The 21,412-nt window shown below is 35.7% G+C and overlaps 1 protein-coding gene across 1 annotated transcript in view; it reads left to right on the top strand.

Annotated features, from left to right (window-relative positions):
- The first annotated feature begins 4,856 nt into the window (after positions 1-4,856).
- LOC124367525 overlaps positions 4,857-21,412 on the top strand; it is a 277,317-nt gene continuing 260,761 nt past the window's right edge. Inside the window, exon 1 of the mRNA XM_046824409.1 lies at positions 4,857-4,968. Coding sequence (XP_046680365.1) covers positions 4,959-4,968 — 10 coding nt within the window. The 5' untranslated portion in view covers positions 4,857-4,958. The remainder of the gene's footprint in view (positions 4,969-21,412) is intronic.

The following is a 21,412-nucleotide window of genomic DNA, read 5'->3' as shown; positions in this document are numbered from 1 at the left end:
TAATTAAAAAAATTACCGTCTTAAATGTTTGATGTCGAATAACATCGTTTAAATGACCATTAAAACAAATTGTTTTTCCTTAAAACTGATTGTAAAGAGAAATTTTAATTCCTGGAAAACAACCATTAATAAACAAAGTTCACCGTGGAGCGTTTTCCAGGGACCTAACCTTTATATAACATTTTTTTTCGTATTTTTAGCTCGAATATCACGTCTTAAAAATATTTTACCATATTTCTGACTCACCCTGTTAATAATGATGAATTGTCCGGACGCATGCAATGCAATTATTGTATTTGTGTGACGTCATAAAGATTATTATTATTTCATCATTATTATTATATTATTAATATTATTATGGCCACAGAAGATGAGTAACAAACACTTATTTATTGCTACATAGTACGTCAAACATCTATTTCTAACATACTGCGCGCGGTAACAGTTATTTTGTTATACCTTTAAGCTGGCCCCATATAAGTGATTGGGTTTCGTTAACCTTCTGGTTGCTCTTAACCTCCAAACTTTGGTTATTGTATCGGTAGAAGGAGCTGCACACACATGTTTTTTAAAATGTAAACTCGACCAGTAATTATTATGCTAAGTTATTATGTAATAAAATTTAAATTAATACATTGTAAGTTTTAATTTTCCCCCCTACATGTTAAAAGCCCGTTGTTCACCGACAAGTGGAGCAAAAGGTCTTAATCGTATGTCCGAACGCAGCTTCGTCGTGTTTGTAAAACTCGATTGCTCCCTAGTGATGAAAAAGTAATTATTATCACAACTGCTGCAACATGACACTTTTCCTTTGAATTAATTGTAATAACCCTCCCCAGTGCTATAATCCCTGATTGGATGTGTTAAAAGAATAATTTATAAGGTATTTAATACCAATAAAAACACAGAAATACAAAACAGTGTATAAATCCATGCTATGCATATACAAATGTTGAATGATTTACTTTTACATCTTCGTTAAGGATGTGTTCAATTTTCAACCTGCGTAAAGTTGTTATTTTTTTCCTTTGTATATGGCTTTTAAACAAAAACCCACACAGCGGAAACCTATTACTATTCTTATAGAATAATATTTATATCTTCTAATCTTCCCTTTTGGCGTAATTTATTTACGGTTCCCCCAATACTATGCACAAGGTTCAAAATCCGTTTAAAAACAAAAACCGGTGCTTATAAAACTAAAAAGTTCATTTGTAACACTAACACGACTATTAAATATATAATTTTATTTAATATACTTCCGTTGCAGGCGCTGAGGAACTAAACGAAGTGGCACCAAAATCGTCGAAATCTGTTCGTTCCGTTTTCTCCAGCTTCTGTAGTCTCTGACCGGACAACGCTTATTACACAGTAGAATTTGTCCTTTCACTACACGTCCGGCAGTAGCAGCTTATGCAGACGCAGGACAGACCGCTGGCAGTGAAAGGGTTAAAGACGATAATATAACACTGTCCACTCTTCATAATATAGAGGAACGTGATACTTCCTAATAGTTGTTACTTATTTCCATGACAGCAGTAGAGAGGGAGATTATGTAATACACTGTCACCAATACCGCAGATCTGTAGAGTCTATTCATTCTTACAAATCCATACATAGTAGTCGTTTTCTTCTCCTTGTCTAACGGCCGGCTGTTGTGAAACAATATTGAGTTTTACCCTCTAAAATAATTGTTAACATTAAACACTTTTGTGCCCTTATATTTGGCCGTATAATTGTGGAAGATTTCCCTTTTGAGGAAGATATATCACTTTAAAGATGTTTCATTTCAAAGATGTCTCATGTCTAATTTATGAAAGATATCTCATTTCAAATAAGTCTCATTTATGGAAGTTATCTCATTTAAGTATGTCATATCTCATTTATATAAGATATGTCATTTCAAATGTCTCAGTTTTTGAAAACGTCTCATTTGTGAAAAAATGTTTCATTTCAATGATGTCTCATTTATGGTAGTTATCTTATTTAAATATATCTCATTTATGGAAGATATATAATTTGAAATGTCTCAGTTTTTTATATGTTTCATTTCAAGGATGTCTCATTCATGGAAAATGTCTCATTTCAAACATCTTACTCATAAGCATTTCCAAAAGCGGTTCCTGCTATTCTTGTAAAATTGTATAACTTTCAAACACTCAAATGGCCAGTAAACAGATTTGAAATTGTTTGCTGAACAAGTAATAAAAATTCTAAAACAAAACAACCGTTTCGGTGCGTATTAAATTTATCTGTAAAATGAGATATGTCTCCTAATTCTACCATTACAAATAATGGCTTAGAAGTGTTTTAAGTTCGGCACTGCTATTATGGTGTTAAAACCAAAGATGGCTACCAGTGCAGCCGGCTTTTCAGGTTCACGACTACAGCTGGATTTATTACAAGCTATATTGTATTGCAAGCACCTCTCACTTACACAAACGTTCAAGCGGAAATGTTTAATATTGGTAACAGAGTTAAGGAAATTGTTGATTAAGTCACAAGCCTATGATTGGGATTTAGCAAAGAAGTGTGTAAATTTCTCAAAATGCTCAAAAACATGTATATTATAAGCTAAATTATTATGAAGAAACTTATCATATAATAGATTCTTATATGAAAAATCTTGAATTTCTTAAGTTTCCTTTGATTTTGTATAGAAGAATAGTTATTACATGTATTATTTTCCCTATAAACATCATTTTTATATTCGCTTTAGTAAGATTGAATTTGTCTTACACATAGCCACATTATTAGCTAGGAGGTATCCACTGCTAATCTGTTAAAAGAATAAATTGTGTAATATTAAGATGTTTCTCATGTACCGCAATTAATTATTTTTATGTACAGCATATAAAATTAAACAATGTACCACTGCTCTACTCGTATATTTATATTCTATTAAAAAAAGTTTTGGCTCTGTAAATAAATATAAACAATAATAAAAAGTTCAAGTAGGCGCAACTGATTTTATTTTTTTTATTTTGAGGCTCATTTTCCTTTTAAGATAACATTCCTAAATAAATAAAATTATAACAAAAAGTGTTTGATCACTCACGAGGATACATAGATATTTTAAGCAAGAATTTTTGGCTCGAGGAAAAGCGGCTGAACATGAAGGTGAGATATTTAAAGTTGACAACCTAATGAGATATGACTTCGGGGATTAAAGTTTTTCATAGTTCATTACTCAAGCAAGTATCGTTTTTAATGAAGAGTAATGACGCGCTTTTAACAACGTAATACTTAAAGAAATTATTTCGTATGACTGCAACGTGTCATTCACTTTAGTCATTCTCATATACCCTTACTGTAAGCATTTCATATCGTTATCGTCAGCCGTTTTTTTATTTATAAATTTTTTACCTGGTTACGAGATACCCTCAAATAGTATTTTGAATGCCACAGTTCATCGTACATGCAATGACGAAAAACTTTGTTCGTTAGAATAGAATCCATTAACTGTGCCTTATTCGATGAGCCTTAGCGCAACGTATACTACTTGGGGTGTTGATAATTTCTATATAGACAACATGGGATTTGATTATGGGTGCATTTTACTCCATAGAATTTGGCTGAGCGTTAGCAAACATTTTTACATTGGTATTATGGGTAACCATTGTGGTAAAAAATCGCATAATGTATAACTTTTTAAACAAACTTAGTATAATCATGTAACATATGTAGCTTAGCTATCCGTAGATATACTGAGGAAAATTTTATTTTTAGACTTTCAATTTACTTTATTTTATTAGACTTTATTTTTAAATAGAGAAGAACGATTTCTACGTTGGTGTATATCCATCTATGGGATTTAGCCGAGCTTCATTAAAGCTTATTACTCGGTAGGCACAATTTTTCTTTACCTGCTGGAAGGATGGAAAAAAGTGTTGTACGCTTTTCTATCCTTCTCTCCTTAGGACATCTCAAGAATGAAATGAGCTATGAATTTGAAATTTTTGATGCAACCACAGCGAAGCCTTTTATGCAAGACGCGGTGAGACGTGCTCCTACCTTATCGAACTATAAATTATCTGTTTTAATACAACGAACCGAATGCCGATTGCACCATCGTAAGTGAGCTGCTTAACTTATTATGTTAATTTAAAAATAGAATATAACATTTACAAAAAGGCTTTGGCTAATTTTAGATTTTTTTAAGGGCTAGTTGTCTTCTAGATTACGTAATAAATTTATATAAAAAATAAGGTAACAAAATAACGTAACAGCGCCTTGCCTACTTAAAACAACGTATATGATTGTTTTTAAAATAACAACCAGATTATGGTGGGAGGGCCGATAGCTAAGATGTGTAAGGATTTTAACTTTGGATCTGAGTTAGCGCAGGTCTTTGACCATAGCACTTTTTATCAGTACCTTCTGCCTCATACTGTACCGACTCTCCCCCTTATTCTGTCTGATAAGATCCTTCCACAGGTCAGTGGCCCGTGAGGAGGGGCAGAATAAAACGATCGGCCTCTTCTTTTTCTTAGAAGAAAGCAGCTTAAATGCAACAGGAGACGGGATTTCCTCTTTATCAAAATCTGTTACTATAGGTCTTAAATACAATTTTTAATACACTTTTTTATCTAGATTACTTTTTCTAGACGATCAATTAACGCATGTAAAACCAAATGTTTCAACGTTACTTAGGGGTTATAAAAAATCGCTGATACAGTATAGACCCCACCGGTCGTGAAGGTCCAGTATCCAGTATCCAGATACAGTAAGTTGAGGAGGAGGAATGCCAGCCCGGCGGATGACCGGTACCCGGTGCCAGGACCACGACCGCGGAGGTGGAGGCAGTGACGTCAGCCGCCGCTCGCCGCCTGCCGCGTCCACCTCAGTCTGTGAGAAGACTTCACGCGAGAAGGTAGCAAGGAGTCGAGGTGTCATTGTTTGTGTAGTGCCGTGCCGCGAGTGTACTGCGTATGGCGATCTGACAATACGGACTAGCCATGGCCACGGGTAAGTCCATCCTATATTCTACATAGATCTGAACAAGCCTTCTGTCTACTAGCGTTTAAGTCTCCAAGCCCGTTAGAAAGTTATCTTTCGCTTGATTTTTTTATTTCAATTCAAACTGGAGGCCCATTTGATACATTTCCATTGACTGAATAATCCAGACTTTCTGAAATATTGGAAAATTATCATCATTATTTCTTTTAATTTTTTTTTTTGTATTTCAATTTCAACTTGTGGTCCATTTGATAAAGTTGCGACATCTAAGCGCGCTGCTTGACTAATTATGTTAATTTATAAATAGAACTTTTGGATTTTTTAAGGTCTAGCTGCCTTCTAGATTGCATAATAAAACTATATGAAAACTAAGGTAATTTTAAAACTTTCTCTTAATTTTTTTATATTTTAATTTCAACTGATGGTCCATTTGATAAAGTTGCAATGATTGAATAATTCAAATTAATTCGTATATCCTGGAACCACAATTTCTGATAGGGGAGTCAAAACTAGAGAAACCGCACAGTCTTTAAGGTATCGGATCTTGAGTCTGAAATAGTTTAAAACCTGCATTGACGGCATAAATTGTTACCACTATCATACACACGAGACGTTAAAACACCTTTCTTGTTGTTTTTATGCTAACTTTATAGAAACCTGCCATACTTTTTTTAGTTACCACTGCATAAACTGGAGCCATATCAATAAAAATGTAATGTTTTATGTCGCAATCTAACATACCTAAAAATAGCCCTACGTATGTGAAGATTCTTTATTTTTCATAACCTGAACATTTCCACTCAATAAAATTTGATAGTATGATGAACTGTCGATTTATGTCTTTACGATCTTTAATTTTAGATGCTATACGGCAAGTAATTAAATTAGCAATTCTTAGCAAAAGTTAGCATCCTCACTTTAGTATTCATCGAATATCAAAAGTACTAGTTACTATATAGTTAGTTATGACTAAATAGTCCAGAAAGGTCCGGTAATATCTTTGGTAATATCGTTGGTCGTCGGAAAATAGTTTCGGTTGTCCCTATACTTCTAAATTATAGGATGAGAGATAATATTAAACACATTGAAACATTTTATAAACCAATCATAAACATATTATAAACATATTTTATAAATCAATCTCCAATAAGAATTAAAAAGTGTTAGTATGTTACAAACGTACAAATAGAATGAAAAACTGGACTTATGTATGGCCAGCTTTAATTGGCTATTTGGTTTGTTAGAAACTGAGAGACTCCACTACGCTGCAGGTAAATAAAACTTAACGAGCAACGCTAGCCTGAAGTTAAGAATAATAAGCAATATTGTGTTTTCTACGTGGAATGAGCGCATTAACGCGCTGAAGAATTTAGTGGTTTTTTCTTCAGTTCCGTGCAAAGTCATAAAGATTTGAATCCTGGTCAACACCACCACGGTATTGTACTAGCTGCAGCATTGTTTAAACTCAGCTTGAGTAGTTTGGGATATAAAGGCGATTTTGAAATGATGACTATCAATTTGTTAATATAATCACGCATATTAGGATTTAAAATGTCAAGACTGATTTCTGTACTATATTCTACTTAATATCATTAATTTTCTTAAAATGGAACAGGAATATTTAAATTTCCATGATTTTCTGAGATAAAATATTGTTCCCAGTCACGTAATAATTAACAACTTTACATTTGTTTTGCGAAAGATCTTGAATTTGTATTAACATTACATGAATAAAACGTTTTAAACATCGTTGTCTAGTTTTTGTCTAAAATCTTTGCATGTATCTTCAATTTTAAATTTCGGTATTTTAATTGGGCATTGTACATACAACTAACTTTTTTTATTTACTCCAGATAAAACATGTTATTTACTTTCCTAACTGATATTAAGACGTTAGTTAGTTTTGTAACCACTCATTTAAACGCAATTGTAATTTAGTGTCATTACTAGACTCTAATCGTATTTTAATTCCAACCCAAAATGTTTTTTTGTCTTCTCCTTTTTTACGTTTTTATGAGAGTAGTAATAATGAGTCGTACTTATACAACTTCTTCATTCAAAAGATTTTGCTTTCATACACTAGATTTGAGAACGACGTTATTTATTATGTATAAAATAAAACCCGATTTCCTTATATATCGATTAAACTTGTAGGATGTTTAAAGTTATATTAAATTAAAATAAAATATTGATTAATTTTACTGAAGAAACTAACTGAGTACATTTACTTGTTTAATGGTGAACTACATAGTATGTTTTAGGTCACAACATATTTATTGATTAATATTATTAACAAACATTTGTTAAAACTTACTGCACAGTTACAAGTACGTAACTAATACATGTTCTGACGCCTGAAGAACAAAACCACAAAACATACACAATCTACTATATCGGAAATGATAACAAATCTCATATAATGCGGGTACATAAATTAGATATATTTATTTCTCATACTAAAAAGCTCATTTTTCAAAGTTGACATTTTTGTACTTTCCTGTGCGTCGTGTTGTTTCTAAATGTTTACTCTATTTGGCACGAATCATGAACTTAGTTTCCAGTTCTTTCCTAATCAAAAAACAATAGACAATCAGTAATATTAATCATTTTATAATGTTTAGACTCACGGTTTAACAACAATACCTACTCAATTACTATACAAAAAAAAAAAAAAAAAAAAAAAAAAAAAAAACAGAACGTAAAATAAATTTTCCATGTATCCATGTATTGGAGATTATATTACCATTTCATATCAAGGATAAAAATAATGGCAATATGGGTGAATGTAGGGGATTGGGGGTACTCTAATAATAAATTCTTGAACTAATGAAGTTGCAGGGCGTTTTCCTTCAGCTGCAATTTAAATCGGATGGGTGATAAGACTGTCCAATTAACAGGTACTTATACGTATTTATAAGATTGCAAAACAGCTACTGTACGCATATTTTCCTTTTACAGTGATTAGCACGCAATTCACTTATAAATAACTAAGCAGTAACCTTATGTGTAATGTAAAAGTGAAATAACTAACATATAACTTATGACGTCACTACATACGTTTTTTTATCTTTGTCTATTACAGAGTAAAAGTAGGATAATGTTTTCTACATTGAAATAACCATAATAAAGATATTTAAAACTTGTTTAGTTAACTAATGCTACACTCTTAAAGGTTTTGACAGTCTTTAATAAAATTCTGTAAACCTTTATGACATAAATCGTTGTTTTTGCAATAATTAAACAACAGTAGCATTAAAAACCAATATCATCGTTTTTGATTAGTCAAATAATATTACCTTTTCTTCCTAGTTTGAGAAGATGTCATAATTATATAGGGCTATAATTTGAAAATTCCACCAAAATTAATCTTTGGACGGAAAACATGAACATTCCTAATACAAATAATGAAGATTCTAATACAAATAATTATCTGTTGGTTTTCTCCTTGGCGTCATTTTAAAAGCACCTTACGCGTTAAACTGACTGACTATAATCAACAATATGTAAGTACTTTTCGATTGCCGATCATCAATAAACCGATCAGAATATAAGGAATGTTCAACTCACATCCTAACCTTAAATTTTTATATTCTTTTTAATCACGTACAAATATTAAACCGTATTGTAAGAAACGTGCCATAGGCATCAAAATGAAACTATTTTTAAATCCATAGTCAACTGAAAGTTTGTCATAACCATTCAAGACAGACGTCTTGAGATGATCAAAATGACGGATAGGAAGTGTAAGTTTAAAATCATACAAAATGAACACCTTCTACCTCCTTATAAGTATGAGGCTTGCAGCGGTTTACATATGCATGAGCGTCACTCTATCGTAACTGCACGATCAACATGTAGGTTCAGTCCTTGTACCTTATTAGTGTTACACCTGCGGTGGATAAACATCTGAATTACTTTTATTATAAAGATATTTCCGTCGCTCATACACTCAACAACTTCGTTAGAATTTTTTCATCTAAATTTAAATACGGAAGTGTTTTATAGGCCTGCTCCCTTAATTGGATCTATTCCACGAAACACGTCTAACTGTCTATGCGAACTAAATTAGTTTCGCAACAATACCACGGCCTTGTCTTTCTCCATAATGGAATCCATCACACACAGCCGTGAATTTAATTTGATATTGTGACGATTGTCTTATAAAATGTCAAATTAAATTAAATACTATCAAACATGTGTTTCATAGTTAATATAATTTAGAATTGCAAGCGTTTTTTAGTAACTTTTTCATCGTTAAACACATTTTCTGCATAACGGAATCTCGTTGGCTTGAATTCGGAGAAAGAATATTTTTGAGGCGTTGGCTTAATAAACTCTAATTCTAAAACTCTACAAAAACTTAATCATGCATTTGAGGTCAGTTATAAATAAATAGATATTTTATAAGAAATCGCGTCAAATAATAATTTTGAAAATAGTTTTAAGTTAACATTTTGTTACACTGGATTTGTAATACAGCAACTTTATTAAAATGACACATACTTTGCAACGATGTGGTAGCAAGCGAAAAATATAATTGTCTCCACTTTTGAACGTACCAAATGAAAAGTCGATTGCTTCGAAGTAAGTTAACTTATAATTACATAATCATAAGTACAAACACTGCTTAGAATGTAATGCATTTCACAAGTCATTTACAGATAAAAATAAGTTGCAATTCTCCATAGCGAAACCTGTGACAATTCCACATATTGAAATACGTGCCAGTTCTACGTTTAGTTATGTAACAGCCTACGAAGAGGTATTTCGTCCTGTGATAAAGTCCGATGCCACTTGAGGGTTGTGGTTGGGCGCTATCTATTAGCAAGTAAAAGAAACAGTGAATATAAACATGTTATAAAAATAATTAAATATCTTATATTGAGTTAACTAGAACAATAATAAAATATTTCAATCATTTTAAATTGAAATCAACAAAATTAGGGTATTCCTAGGAGATTCAAATGCTATTACTAATCTAAATAAAATATTTATCATGTTACCGCTATCTACAAATTGTACAAACCGCTACACAGAAGTAGCTTTACCACACAAAATGTCGATGCAAAGTTTATTCTCTTTTAAAGACATAAGTTTTACATAACGAAGTGTTGCATTTTCAAGCAATGAAGCATATGGAGGTTCCATATTTAGTATGTGACAGTTCCACATAGCAATTGCAGTACAACGATCGCAAAGATAGTTCAATACTACGTCATAATTCATGCTTTCTTCAGATTTTCCCGTCGTATTCATCAGAAGTCCGTTTTCACCTTTCAACCCACTCAATCTACTTATAAATTCCACGGCCTAGAAATAAAAGGCTGCAACAGACTCGCGGATTGCGCGGTCGCGGTAGACAGACAGGCTGACAGGCGAACTGCCGGACGGACCGCCGGACGGGCACAAGGAACGGTCGCGGACGGAACAGTCTGTTTAATTGGGAGAGGAGAAAGTAGGAAACTGGAACGCTGACTTTCCATAGCTCTCTGGATCTCTGTGACCCGGCGAGCCGATATTACCACAAATCCTTTCGATTTCCTAGCGAACGTGGACGGCGCCTTGCCCCTATTTCCGACAGAAAGGGAAGGTGAGGTTGTCCGGCCTCACTCTCGCCTTCTATCTAGGAATGTTCAGCTGACCCTATGTATGAGTTATATATCTAAGGAAGAAAACAACGTGTAGCATGTTAAGAATGAGCTATTCAATGATCTTTTTCAAAATTTTCACGTGATCTTAATTAATGTTTACTTAACCTACAAAATCAACAAACTAGATAGTTTATAACTAGTTTCCCTTTTATTAATGTCTGAGGTGTTTGGGATCCCATTCATATAAAGGGATCATCTAAGAGTTTCTACCGGGGTCTTTCTATGCCAATGGAATTTTAATTTATTGCACTAAGTTTTAGGGATAAACAGACCAAACCTATTTACAAATTTGTATTGACCTCCAGTAGAATCGAACCCGTGACCTCTAGATTAGCGAGTCTTTCTCAGTTATGCCAGATTCATCAGCCTACATCAACAAGAAATTCACATTACCCTCACACACAAATAATATCCCTGTAAGTATGAATCTGCAGGTACGGGCTGCACGTATTTATAAACATCCTAGTTTACTTTAAAAAAACTAATCAAAAGCTTGGTGACCCGTATGAATTGGATGGATTTCAGAAGGTTTAATAGCACCAAGACTGTACCTATTGAAAAAACCGAAAGGTAAAAAAGAAGTTCTCATTATGGGCAAGTACTATACGTGGGGCTATTACATTTATTGGTGGATAAAAACGAGCTGGGAAAATAGATGGTAACTGGGGAAAAAAGTGCGGCCATGAGAGCTTCCCGGAGCGCACCAGAAGATTGCCTCAGATTGATTTAATTGCCGCGGAAGGCGTAATTTGCTGGAGGAAATTAAAAGGGAAGCTATTTCCACTGCGAAAAGCCACATTGCAAATACCTGGGGGCGGGGCCTTTCAGAGCAAATGGCCGAGAAAATACGGGTGTCGAAGGCAAAGGTGCCGCGGGTCGCAGGTAGAGGGAGGTGTCGCTGGTGTTACGGGGTCAGTGGGGGGGCCTCGGGCTCTGCATCAAAGGCTCGCCAACCCCTAAATCACATGTTTAGCCGCCCCAGATACAATGACCGGCGAAAGTTATAGCCCCTTTTGAAGCGGTTGTGTTTTTGACAGAGGCCCTTATTGATTCTCCTCTTCCTGAAGTCAATGGGACGGTTTTGTTAGCATAGTAATTGTTATGCTACTGCTATGCTATTTGTTAGCATAAGCACTATCAATTCTGAATAGTATTAATTCATTAGGAAGGAATTAAAAGTTTCTTGACATCTTTTATTGACACAATTAATTTTGAAATTTTAAATAACACTCATTGCAGAATGTATTGAACGATTCAGTTACATATTTTAGATGATTTTCATTTCATTGATTAGATTACAGAATTTTAAATAAATTGGTTTACTTTTGTGCCAGTGCAACATATTTGAGATAATTAATCAGCAGGAGTTCTGAAAATCCCATTTTAGGATACAGTCGATTTTAAGTAAGATATAAACTTAGACTCCACTATCATTTACACTCCTTTTACACTTCGGATGGGTTTAGATATTCATCCACAGCGTGACTTCAGGCAGTCTTCGAAAAATTAACATAACTTATTAATTTTAGATTGTGAATAAATAAACCAGTATTAAAAATCCCTAGATAATCGTCTACGATAAGAGGGATCAAGTAGGTTAAAAATCATTAGGGAGTATTTTTACATATTTATTTTACTCGTACTTAATAAAATAAGACTCCTGGCGTGGTCTGACTAGCCACATGAACAGCAACAGGCCGAGAACGGAGCCTTGTGGAACACCTGTGATGACTTCCGCACGACAAAAGGTGGTTCCGCTTCGTTGGTGCACTGCACACCCCTCCCTCCCCTCGTCATGTGCTCCGTAGCGTTTCTTTTCCTCTTTTCAGGGTTGTAACTAGAAAAGCCATAGATATTATTGAAATGTTTGGTTCCATTAAAAAGGAGGACGCTTGTAATGAGATGCGAAATAATGGACAGGTGTTGAAGAGTCACCATGAGGGTATCATAACTGACCCCGATCAGCTGACAATACCAATGAGCGACTCGTGCTGCGCTGTCACTCAGTCTCAGACGGATGTCAGCTGTTACCCAAGTGCGCGCGCACGCACCAGGCCTGTTGCAACATGTAGTGTGGTGTGCGTTGGTAGTGCCTGTCATACTTTCTGGAGAATATCCAAAGCTTTGTGCTGAAAATAGTGAAACACTTTGTTGAAGCGAAAGAAGTAGACTGTAAAAGTGGCGAAGTTTAACGAGCAACGGTGAATAGAGAGTGAGATATTGCTGGAAAGTAATCCGAATGTGTTGATAAGGTACTTTGTTTTCCAGCTGCAACTCGGAAGATCGTCCCGTTTGAAAGATTGCGACCAATTTGAAGCCGTGCAATCATCGTTGACACGGTAATGTCCGACCATTTATAGCGCTATGATCTGGCTGTCAATCTTTGATTTCTAAATTGCAGCGATTCAAGGAGACCAAGCGAGATTTGTCAGTGTCGCCTCCGGATCGTTTGAATTGTTCTTCCCAGACGACCATCCAGTCGGCAACGTCGTCTGTCCCTGATAGAGATATTGCGGCCAACAATGGAATTGCCCTGAAGGTCTTCATTGCTCGTTACCTCGCATCGATACGTACCCCATCCTGTCCTGTAATTGTCGAGACAATTATCGTATTCATCAACATCAAGTTATTACAGGTTATGCGCCAGGCTCCAAGAGAAGGAAAATCTTGATTTTATAAAGAAGTTAAATGATTACTGGAATTAGGATTTAAAATTAGATACTGGTTTTTGATCATGTTACGGAAATATTTGTGTCACTAGTAGTGTTTTATGTAAGACAGGAGAAGAACAGTGTTTACAAGAAGCCATTTTTAACAATCGAATGACGCTTAAAATGATATTTTATTCTATTACATTGGCTTAAAGCGTTCCTTTGGAACTAATTGTGTTAGAGTAGCTGCACCAATAATACTGAGAAGGGCTCTCAAAATTTCCAATTTTTTACGATAGTGATAACTATATTGGTGCATGAGATATTTTCCCATTTCAGATTTTGGTCTATTTTTTTTTAACGCCCTTTGAGTCTTCTCTCCGGAGGTTGCTTCTAGCATGTCCTTGCACGATTAACCACGATATTCGAACATACCTGAGTTATACAGTATTATTTTTATTTTAGCATTATTAATTTAAACATTTCCAGAGCTTTTCTTAAAGATTGCACTCTGATCCGAGAATATGCTTGTTAATTCATTACATGGAACCAAATACAATGTCTTTAATTTGAAAGGTCTGCAATGGATTGGATAATTGTATTATGGGCAATCAAAAATTATCTAGAGTTATTGAATTTCTAATTGAGTTCCATTAGGTACTTATGTAAAATTGGACATTCAACCTCTAACAAAGGATGCTTAGCCAGGAATGTATCTGAAAGACGATCTAGCGAAGACAGCAGACACACATCAAGTTCCGTGTGCGATGATAAAATCATCCATTCCTGTTATATTGCGCAAGCCCCTGGAAAGGTCAGCCCTTGATAATAAAGCTAACAGCCTCGCCTTGACCCTACCCTACACCGGACTCTACAATTACCTACGAGGATTCGCTCGCACAAGTGGGTCTGTGGTGTCCGGGCTTCTTTTATTTGGGTTTGAATGTCACGCGATACTAACGCGCACTAAGTGTAAATTACTACTTAAGCTTGGTTCACGATTCAGTACATCTCAATTGGGTTTTTTTTCCATTGAAGTCAATTGTATTCAAATCCTCTGTTTGGCTTCAACAGAGGAAACATTTTAGGGAAAATATATGCGCAGGTAGTAACTACCTCGAGAGTGGATTTTTGTGTATATTGTTGAGGTCATTCAAGAGTGCGGCATTTTGGCTTCTTTGAGTCTCCTTCGAAACCCAAAAATGAATATCTATGGTGTAAACTTTTAGCTTTTATACCAGATAATGTAATATACAAATACATTAATTGCACCCAATTACTGTAACCCTAACAGTATCAAATCTTTACCTTCAAGTACTTTGATTCCAAAATTTGCGGCGTAAATTTGCCAAAAGCAGATGGGCTAAGCTATAAATATTAACACAAGCAAGACCATCTTCAAAAGCTTCCTAATCTGTCTTTTCCAATCTTGTTTTTCTTTGGAATTCTTTCAGTACTCGGGAAGAAGCTCGGGTTTCCTCGGTCTTCACTCATTGGGCAAGTAAACCCACCTACAGGGTGTTACATAACTAAGTCAGACAACACAACAGAGGAGTCCAAGCGCGAAGATCGTATCACAGTAGCCGACCGTTCGTCCTGCGAACTGATGGCTTTGGGAGGTTTCTCTAGTTTGCTGAATATATTTCCTCAGAACCGAGTCTGACCCATTGGAGCTATTCCAGGTTGAACTAATCCAGAATTCATTGTGAATGGGGTTTCGCAAAGAGGGAAAACACAGAAATGCACAGAGTTATAAACAAAGAAAAACAGATGTTCTATAAACCCGGAAACAACAACTGACCTTGTAGGCGGCGTCTTAGTTATCTCTCTCACGTTTTCATAGCCCTTCAAATGTTGCCGCCCCTTAAAAAAGTGACAGCAATCTGTCTTCATTAGGGTGATTTTGTCAGACTTGAATGGGGTGGAAGGATTGACTCGGATTGGAAGTCGATTAATTTGATTGCTTTAATTAATGGTCTTCCAGTGACTTTTAACCACTACGTCATTTTTTATGGTATTTTTATGTTCTCGTGTATCACACAATCTAAAACAATTAGTTCAATACAGTTGAAGTTGACAATTATTAATTGCCATAAAGCCCCAGTTAAAACGAAGTAAAAACAAATACGTTTTAAGTGACAAAGTAACGAAACTGCACGACGTTTTATTTTATGACTGCAATTATTGACTAATTATTTTATTACGATTAGCATTCAAGATTGTCTTTGTTACAGTCCTACTTCATCCATAATTCCCTCCGCATTTTATTCTCCAAAATTGTTTGAACATCGCAATTGCTGCAAATTACAATCAATTGCTCTGCCCACCAAAATTACAAAACAATCAGGAATGTTAATTATAGTTTTTACTAATGCAAAATTCCGAATTACGTTATTAAAGTTAGTAACTTGTTAGAAAATATCATAACGAAAGTGAGCTCTTGCGGTTACCCTCTAAAATTATATTAAGCTCATTTGTTAAAGTATGACGAATTTTAGAGTCTTCTTTGGTCTTTAGAACACTAAGTGTTTAAGATCTGTTGTTTATCTTTGGAATCCTTCCTATATCAATAATCTTGGATAAATTAATCAACTTAAAGGACGACTAGTTTAGGAAGGCCTCAACAAATTATTTACAGAAATTGTAGGGTTTGAGAATTTTTAAATTGTTTTTCTGTTGGACATTTGTTAAGGAGTACTCATCCTTCTAGATTCAACAATTCTTGAGAAAGTATAAATATATTTATAACCATTATAATAAAATTAGTTTTGTTGACTTAATCATGGGTGCCTTAGAGGAAAGAATGGCCTCTTAACTCTAAAAATAACTGATGTCATGGAAATAAAGAACTAACTACATTAGGTTTAGAACGATTTCATTTGTTCTGTACTATCAACCAAAACTTGGCTGGAGCCAACATATCCACGCGTGCAGATAATTCAATCCATCACACCTGTTGTGAGATAAATTATTGTTACAGTTTGCTCCATTATTTCAAAAACACACTTCCCTTTCGTTTCTAGTAAAAGAGGTACGAAGTGTACTAGTAACTATTTCTTCCGTCGGCACGAGGCGATCAATCCTTTCCAAACCGGATCAGACGGCGGAGTGGAGAGGTGAAAGCCGGCCGAGTCTCAAGTCTCGAGTCTCGAGTCATGAAGTGACCAGGACTCGGGGGGCCAGGGGCGGTGATGTGTGGCTATCAGCGGGATAATGGAATGGGCGAGTGGTGTTAGACGAGGACAATGGACAAAGCCACGTTCACTCACCGAGTGTCTGGCTTGTATAAAGGGGAGTTAATATATTCCCACCACATCGCCATGGGGATGTCCGGGCCAATGAGCTTGACTCGTCTCCCCGAGGACGGGCGGCGCCGAGAGTTGTGCTTACAATATTAATCTCCTCTGTAATTAATAGCTTCGGATCCACAGCTTAATCGTGTCCAACACGCCGTGCTCTAATACAATGAAGAATTTATCTTCAGGAAGATCCTTCAAGTACTGAAAGAGTAATATTTAGCAGAATTGAATCCAAAATTTCAATCGTTTTCCTTTTCTGAGAATTCTCTATAATTACGTCTTATCATAAAAAAGGTTAGATGGTACAAAGATTCAACATTTAGAAGATTTTGTTCAATTTCATTTCATCATCGAATTTGGAGATAACATCCTTATCGCCGCTTGAGGCTGAAACACGCCTTAGTCAGGTTTCTTTCTCCTGAAAATCTTCCCTGGTTAGTCACCTCCTCTTGCACCGAGACCATGGAAGCCGTAAAAGGTTCTGTTCACAGATCTTGACAGAGATTCCTTGCCAAACCAGAGTGAAGTGAAGCAACGCTCAAGGTCGGCGTGGGCAGGGCTGGGAGCGCCTCTACGTCACTGAAACAACTCGCTCCTCCAACCCAGCACGGTTACTTGGTGGAGGTTGCCATTAGTTCTTGTTAAATATTGACTTTTCAATTGGTCCAAGCCCTCCGTAATTCTGAAAATTATCCACGCGGAATTTACAAATTAAGACATTTTTTGCTTGTATAACTAAGAATTAAAGAACTAATTTTCTTGTTCATCTTGTAAGATAGGAACTCAATTAGTGAATCCAGGAGGCCTTTGAGGTAAATTGTTTTATCCTTAAAGTTGTCTTGACAGAACCCTTCTTTATTTCGTTTAAGTGCTGTTTCTGCTTATTCAGCAAATGCATATCTTCTCCTAATGAGCACAATCCTTGGCTTAAAGTTATTATCCTCGAGGATTATTATTAGCCTTCAAAGAAAGGCCCTTCTTTTCAAGGAAGAACCTCGCTCGGAGTCCTGATTCATCCCATCCAACGGTTAGCAAGTCACTAACTGAATGGGAGGAAATTTGATGCCAATATTGCACAATTAACTTTCCTACAAGCCTTCTAAAAGTCATGCAAAACCCAATCTTGCCTTTCTTGGAGTCGATACTTTCTCGTGTTTCTCAACCTCTCGCCGCCAACGCCGCCATGCTGTACAAGTAGCACTAGTCTACACCTGGGTGTATTTAGCGAGTTCCAATTTACAAAACACAAAATATCACTTTTATAAAGACGTGTCTTCCATTTTTAGCTGGATTTCGATATGAATCTCCATTTCAAACCGTTTTAGTTCCAAAGAAAACCACAAACTGAATATTAAAGATCGAAATATACCGCGAGCATTGAAAAGTTATATTTGTAGGATTTGTGGTCAATTCTAAAATGATCGAACAATATCACTTACAATCTGCTAGAATAAGATCTTCGTATCATTTACAAGGTGTGCTCGAGAGGTCGTAGGAGCGAGTAAATAAGGAGTAGGAAAGACGTCATTGTTTGCCCGGTTACAGCTGTTCACAAGAGAAGAAAGTGTGAGTGTGGTAAGTGGGTTGTGGATACGCGTCACCACTTTCTCTGAACCGCGCGGTCCGAAATGGAGTCGAACCGATGTCGACGATGTTATGCAAAAACGATCCCACGCCCTTATTACGTTCTGAAGAATCCGAGCAGGCTCCCTTATCTGGCAGGTCGACTTTCCATCCATTATGGCACATCCTAGAAGTAGGTGTCAAAGTGGAAGACTTTCAACCGTAGACTTATTCGTTCCCTCTCTCGTCATTCTATTCTGAACGTTCGTTCTTTTCACTAAATTTTGGATGATAAGGTATACAATAAGTTATAACCAACAATAAAATCTGTACCTGATGCGAAGTCATTTTTAACCTCTGAAACACATCACAGACAATCTACAACTGAACCTGCAGCAAACGCAAATGGGACAAAGTAGATATAAAGCTAAAAATAAACACGGCATCGATAAGAAAGGGTGCAACCGGTTATTTCAATTTAACAAATAAATGGGAACATTATAATGAAAGTATTAAAGTTGAAAAACAAAACAAGATCAATCTGAAAGTAATTTTTGCATATATTAACAAACAAAAAAGTTGATTGCAGAAATTGCAGACATTAAACCAGATTATTTGTTCTAACTGGAATATCGTCGATAGCAAACGCTGCCTTCTAAGATTATATTGTCCTTGGACGTTTAATTCTACCATCAATAAAACCAACCATTAGTTTTGTCTGTAATTTTTCAACTGTTCTCTTAAAGGTTTTTTAAATTTAAAAAGAATTGTTACGTCCCAGAAATAAACATCCAACTATTGACAAATTTCAAAAATATAACAGTAGTTTAAACCAAATCCATGGTATCTAACTAACGCCACAATAATATTTCACTCTAGATGAATAATAGGTACCAGTCGTCATTGGTCCGGTACAATTAACAAACTGAGGTTAATCTTAAGTTTTTTATTTCAAAATTCAAGACATCCACTTGAAGATGATACTTAGGCTGTGGTTAAGCGTGAAAGGAAAAGAGGTTTCAACTCTAACAAGGATCTCCTGTGTTAATTGAGAGGACCTAGAGCCATAAATATGCTAAAGATGTGAGCAAACAAAATTAGAATGATTCATTCAACTGTGAAGGGCAACAAGAAGTAAAGCAGGCTTTTTAAAGAGTCTTCGAAGGAAATTAATCATGATTCTTCGCAAAATTAGAAAAATCGTTCTTTACTTGTGTAGTAAAATTCCAAAGCGAGCAAAGATTGTACGTTAATTCGTATTCATCTAAAATCCCCATTAATATGCAGGGCTACCTACATAGATCTCTGCCAGGATTCACGTAACTTCTCGGAATCTAAATTCCCTGCGATGGTCACAAAGTGTGGAAATGTGTCGAAAGCAGGTGGAGAATAACGATGAATGGCCCAACTGGCCCGCGCCTGCCTTGGCCAGGTGCCCATCTTCAGACGTGTAGGCTTCTTTAGACTTCGCGGTGAACGCTGCCTCGTGATCCGCTAATAAAGATGGTGGTTATGTCATAATGGAATTCCATTCTTTTTCTTCTGTGGGCGCTTTCTCAGGTTGAGAGCATGAAATATATTTCATAATAATCCTGTGTACTCTATAAAATTATAAAAATTACTTCGAGGAAAGTGCAAAGTTAAAAAGTATCGTGATTGCTGGATCTTTTGAAAATCTTAAATATCTTCGTAATCCGTAGCACTGCCTAGTCAAGTCTAGTATCTGCAATGGCCATAGAGACGTATACCACTACGGCCTTGAATACATTCCTTCGGGTGGGATCAGTTTACAGTTTGACTTCACTTTTTATTATACGACCACGTGATGTTTATTTCTTATATGCACGCTAGTAATATGCTACGGTAGAATTTTACTCGCTACTGTAAAACCCCTCTAGAGCCACTGCCATAAATTGTAAAGTTCATATTTTACAACACTCCAGTAGCATCGACTGTGCTGTAAAAATTACTTTCCTGGAGCCGATATCCAATTTGCGTCTTATACGTGCACAACCATTAGAATAGGTCGTATGTCACACTGGTTGTGGCAGGGACTAAAATCAATGTCAAAATGGAGCAGTTGAAATATAAACGAATGCTTTTTCTCATCTCAGATTATTTCATCTTCATCAATTTCTTTGCTTGATATATTTAAAAGCAAAGGTCAGACATGTAAATAATGGTTAACAAGGTCTGCTACTCATGAATACAGACCTACTATTTTGCTGAAAGTAGCGACTTTCCATCTCTCTATCAATTTATGCCCTTATACGTGTTTGAGGTGACACGGTCCAAACGCATAGCAAATTGTTATCAAACTCGTGACTTCTCAGTTACAGAGCCACAACGTTAGCCTGCCTTTTACTGCCGACTATTGACAAACTTTCAAATTGTCGACGAGTCGAGAACAAGTAGCATACTGAAAAGTAAGCCTAGGTCAAATTGTGAACAATTTTAAAGACCAATCAGACAAAAAGCTATAGAAAAAATTTAATTTCACAAATTAAGGTTTAGTTGTTTAATGTGAACAAGAAGTAAATCTCCCTTTATAGAACTCAAATTATCAAGAATCTTCAGGTCTGTGCATCTTCTTTGCATGTTTCAGTTCAATGTGTTGCTGCCATTACCACAGAGTTGCGGTCAAGCAACCAATAATCAATTATAACGTTCAATTTCTTATCATTAACGGTAAAATAGCGTGCGTTTCAAATTGAAAATATGGAATAGTCGTCTGATTCCTTAAGATCCCGATTTCGCATTTGAAAGACCTACGCCTCCTGTTCTACCGAGCGTTCAGGTCCAAGGTCCTGCGTACAACAAACAGTGCCGAAATGTCTCCTGACTCGATCGACATATTGCAACGACCTGTGACCAGGACCTTAAATAATTCAAATTTCCTCCGTTTTGAAAGTTGAAATAATCGCTAATATCTCCGTTCCTGGCGACAGACACGAGCGGGAATAGGAATAATGGAACCCCCACAGGGACGTTGTGTGACGGTTCTTACCTCAAGGTGACACAGTGAAGACATTTTACGTACTGTTTCGTTCTAATCCTATTTTGATGTTTCTTTACATCAGCGTAGATCCAACTTCAGTGATATTTTTATACTTGATTTTTATTTGTAATCAATAGCCAAAGCACTAATTACTCTACACTAATAATTTACTGCTTACTGGTAATATTAATCAATTATTATTTAAACAAAGGAATCAAAGTTTTATATTATAGACATTAATTTTACAAACATTGCAGAATTTTAATTTCACCCATTCCGATGAGATAGTTC

The sequence above is a fragment of the Homalodisca vitripennis genome, chromosome 8 (genome assembly GCF_021130785.1).
Source record: "Homalodisca vitripennis isolate AUS2020 chromosome 8, UT_GWSS_2.1, whole genome shotgun sequence".
Classification (NCBI taxonomy): domain Eukaryota; kingdom Metazoa; phylum Arthropoda; class Insecta; order Hemiptera; family Cicadellidae; genus Homalodisca; species Homalodisca vitripennis.
Note: the sequence above shows the minus strand (reverse complement) of the source record. Positions and strands in the feature narration are given on the sequence as shown.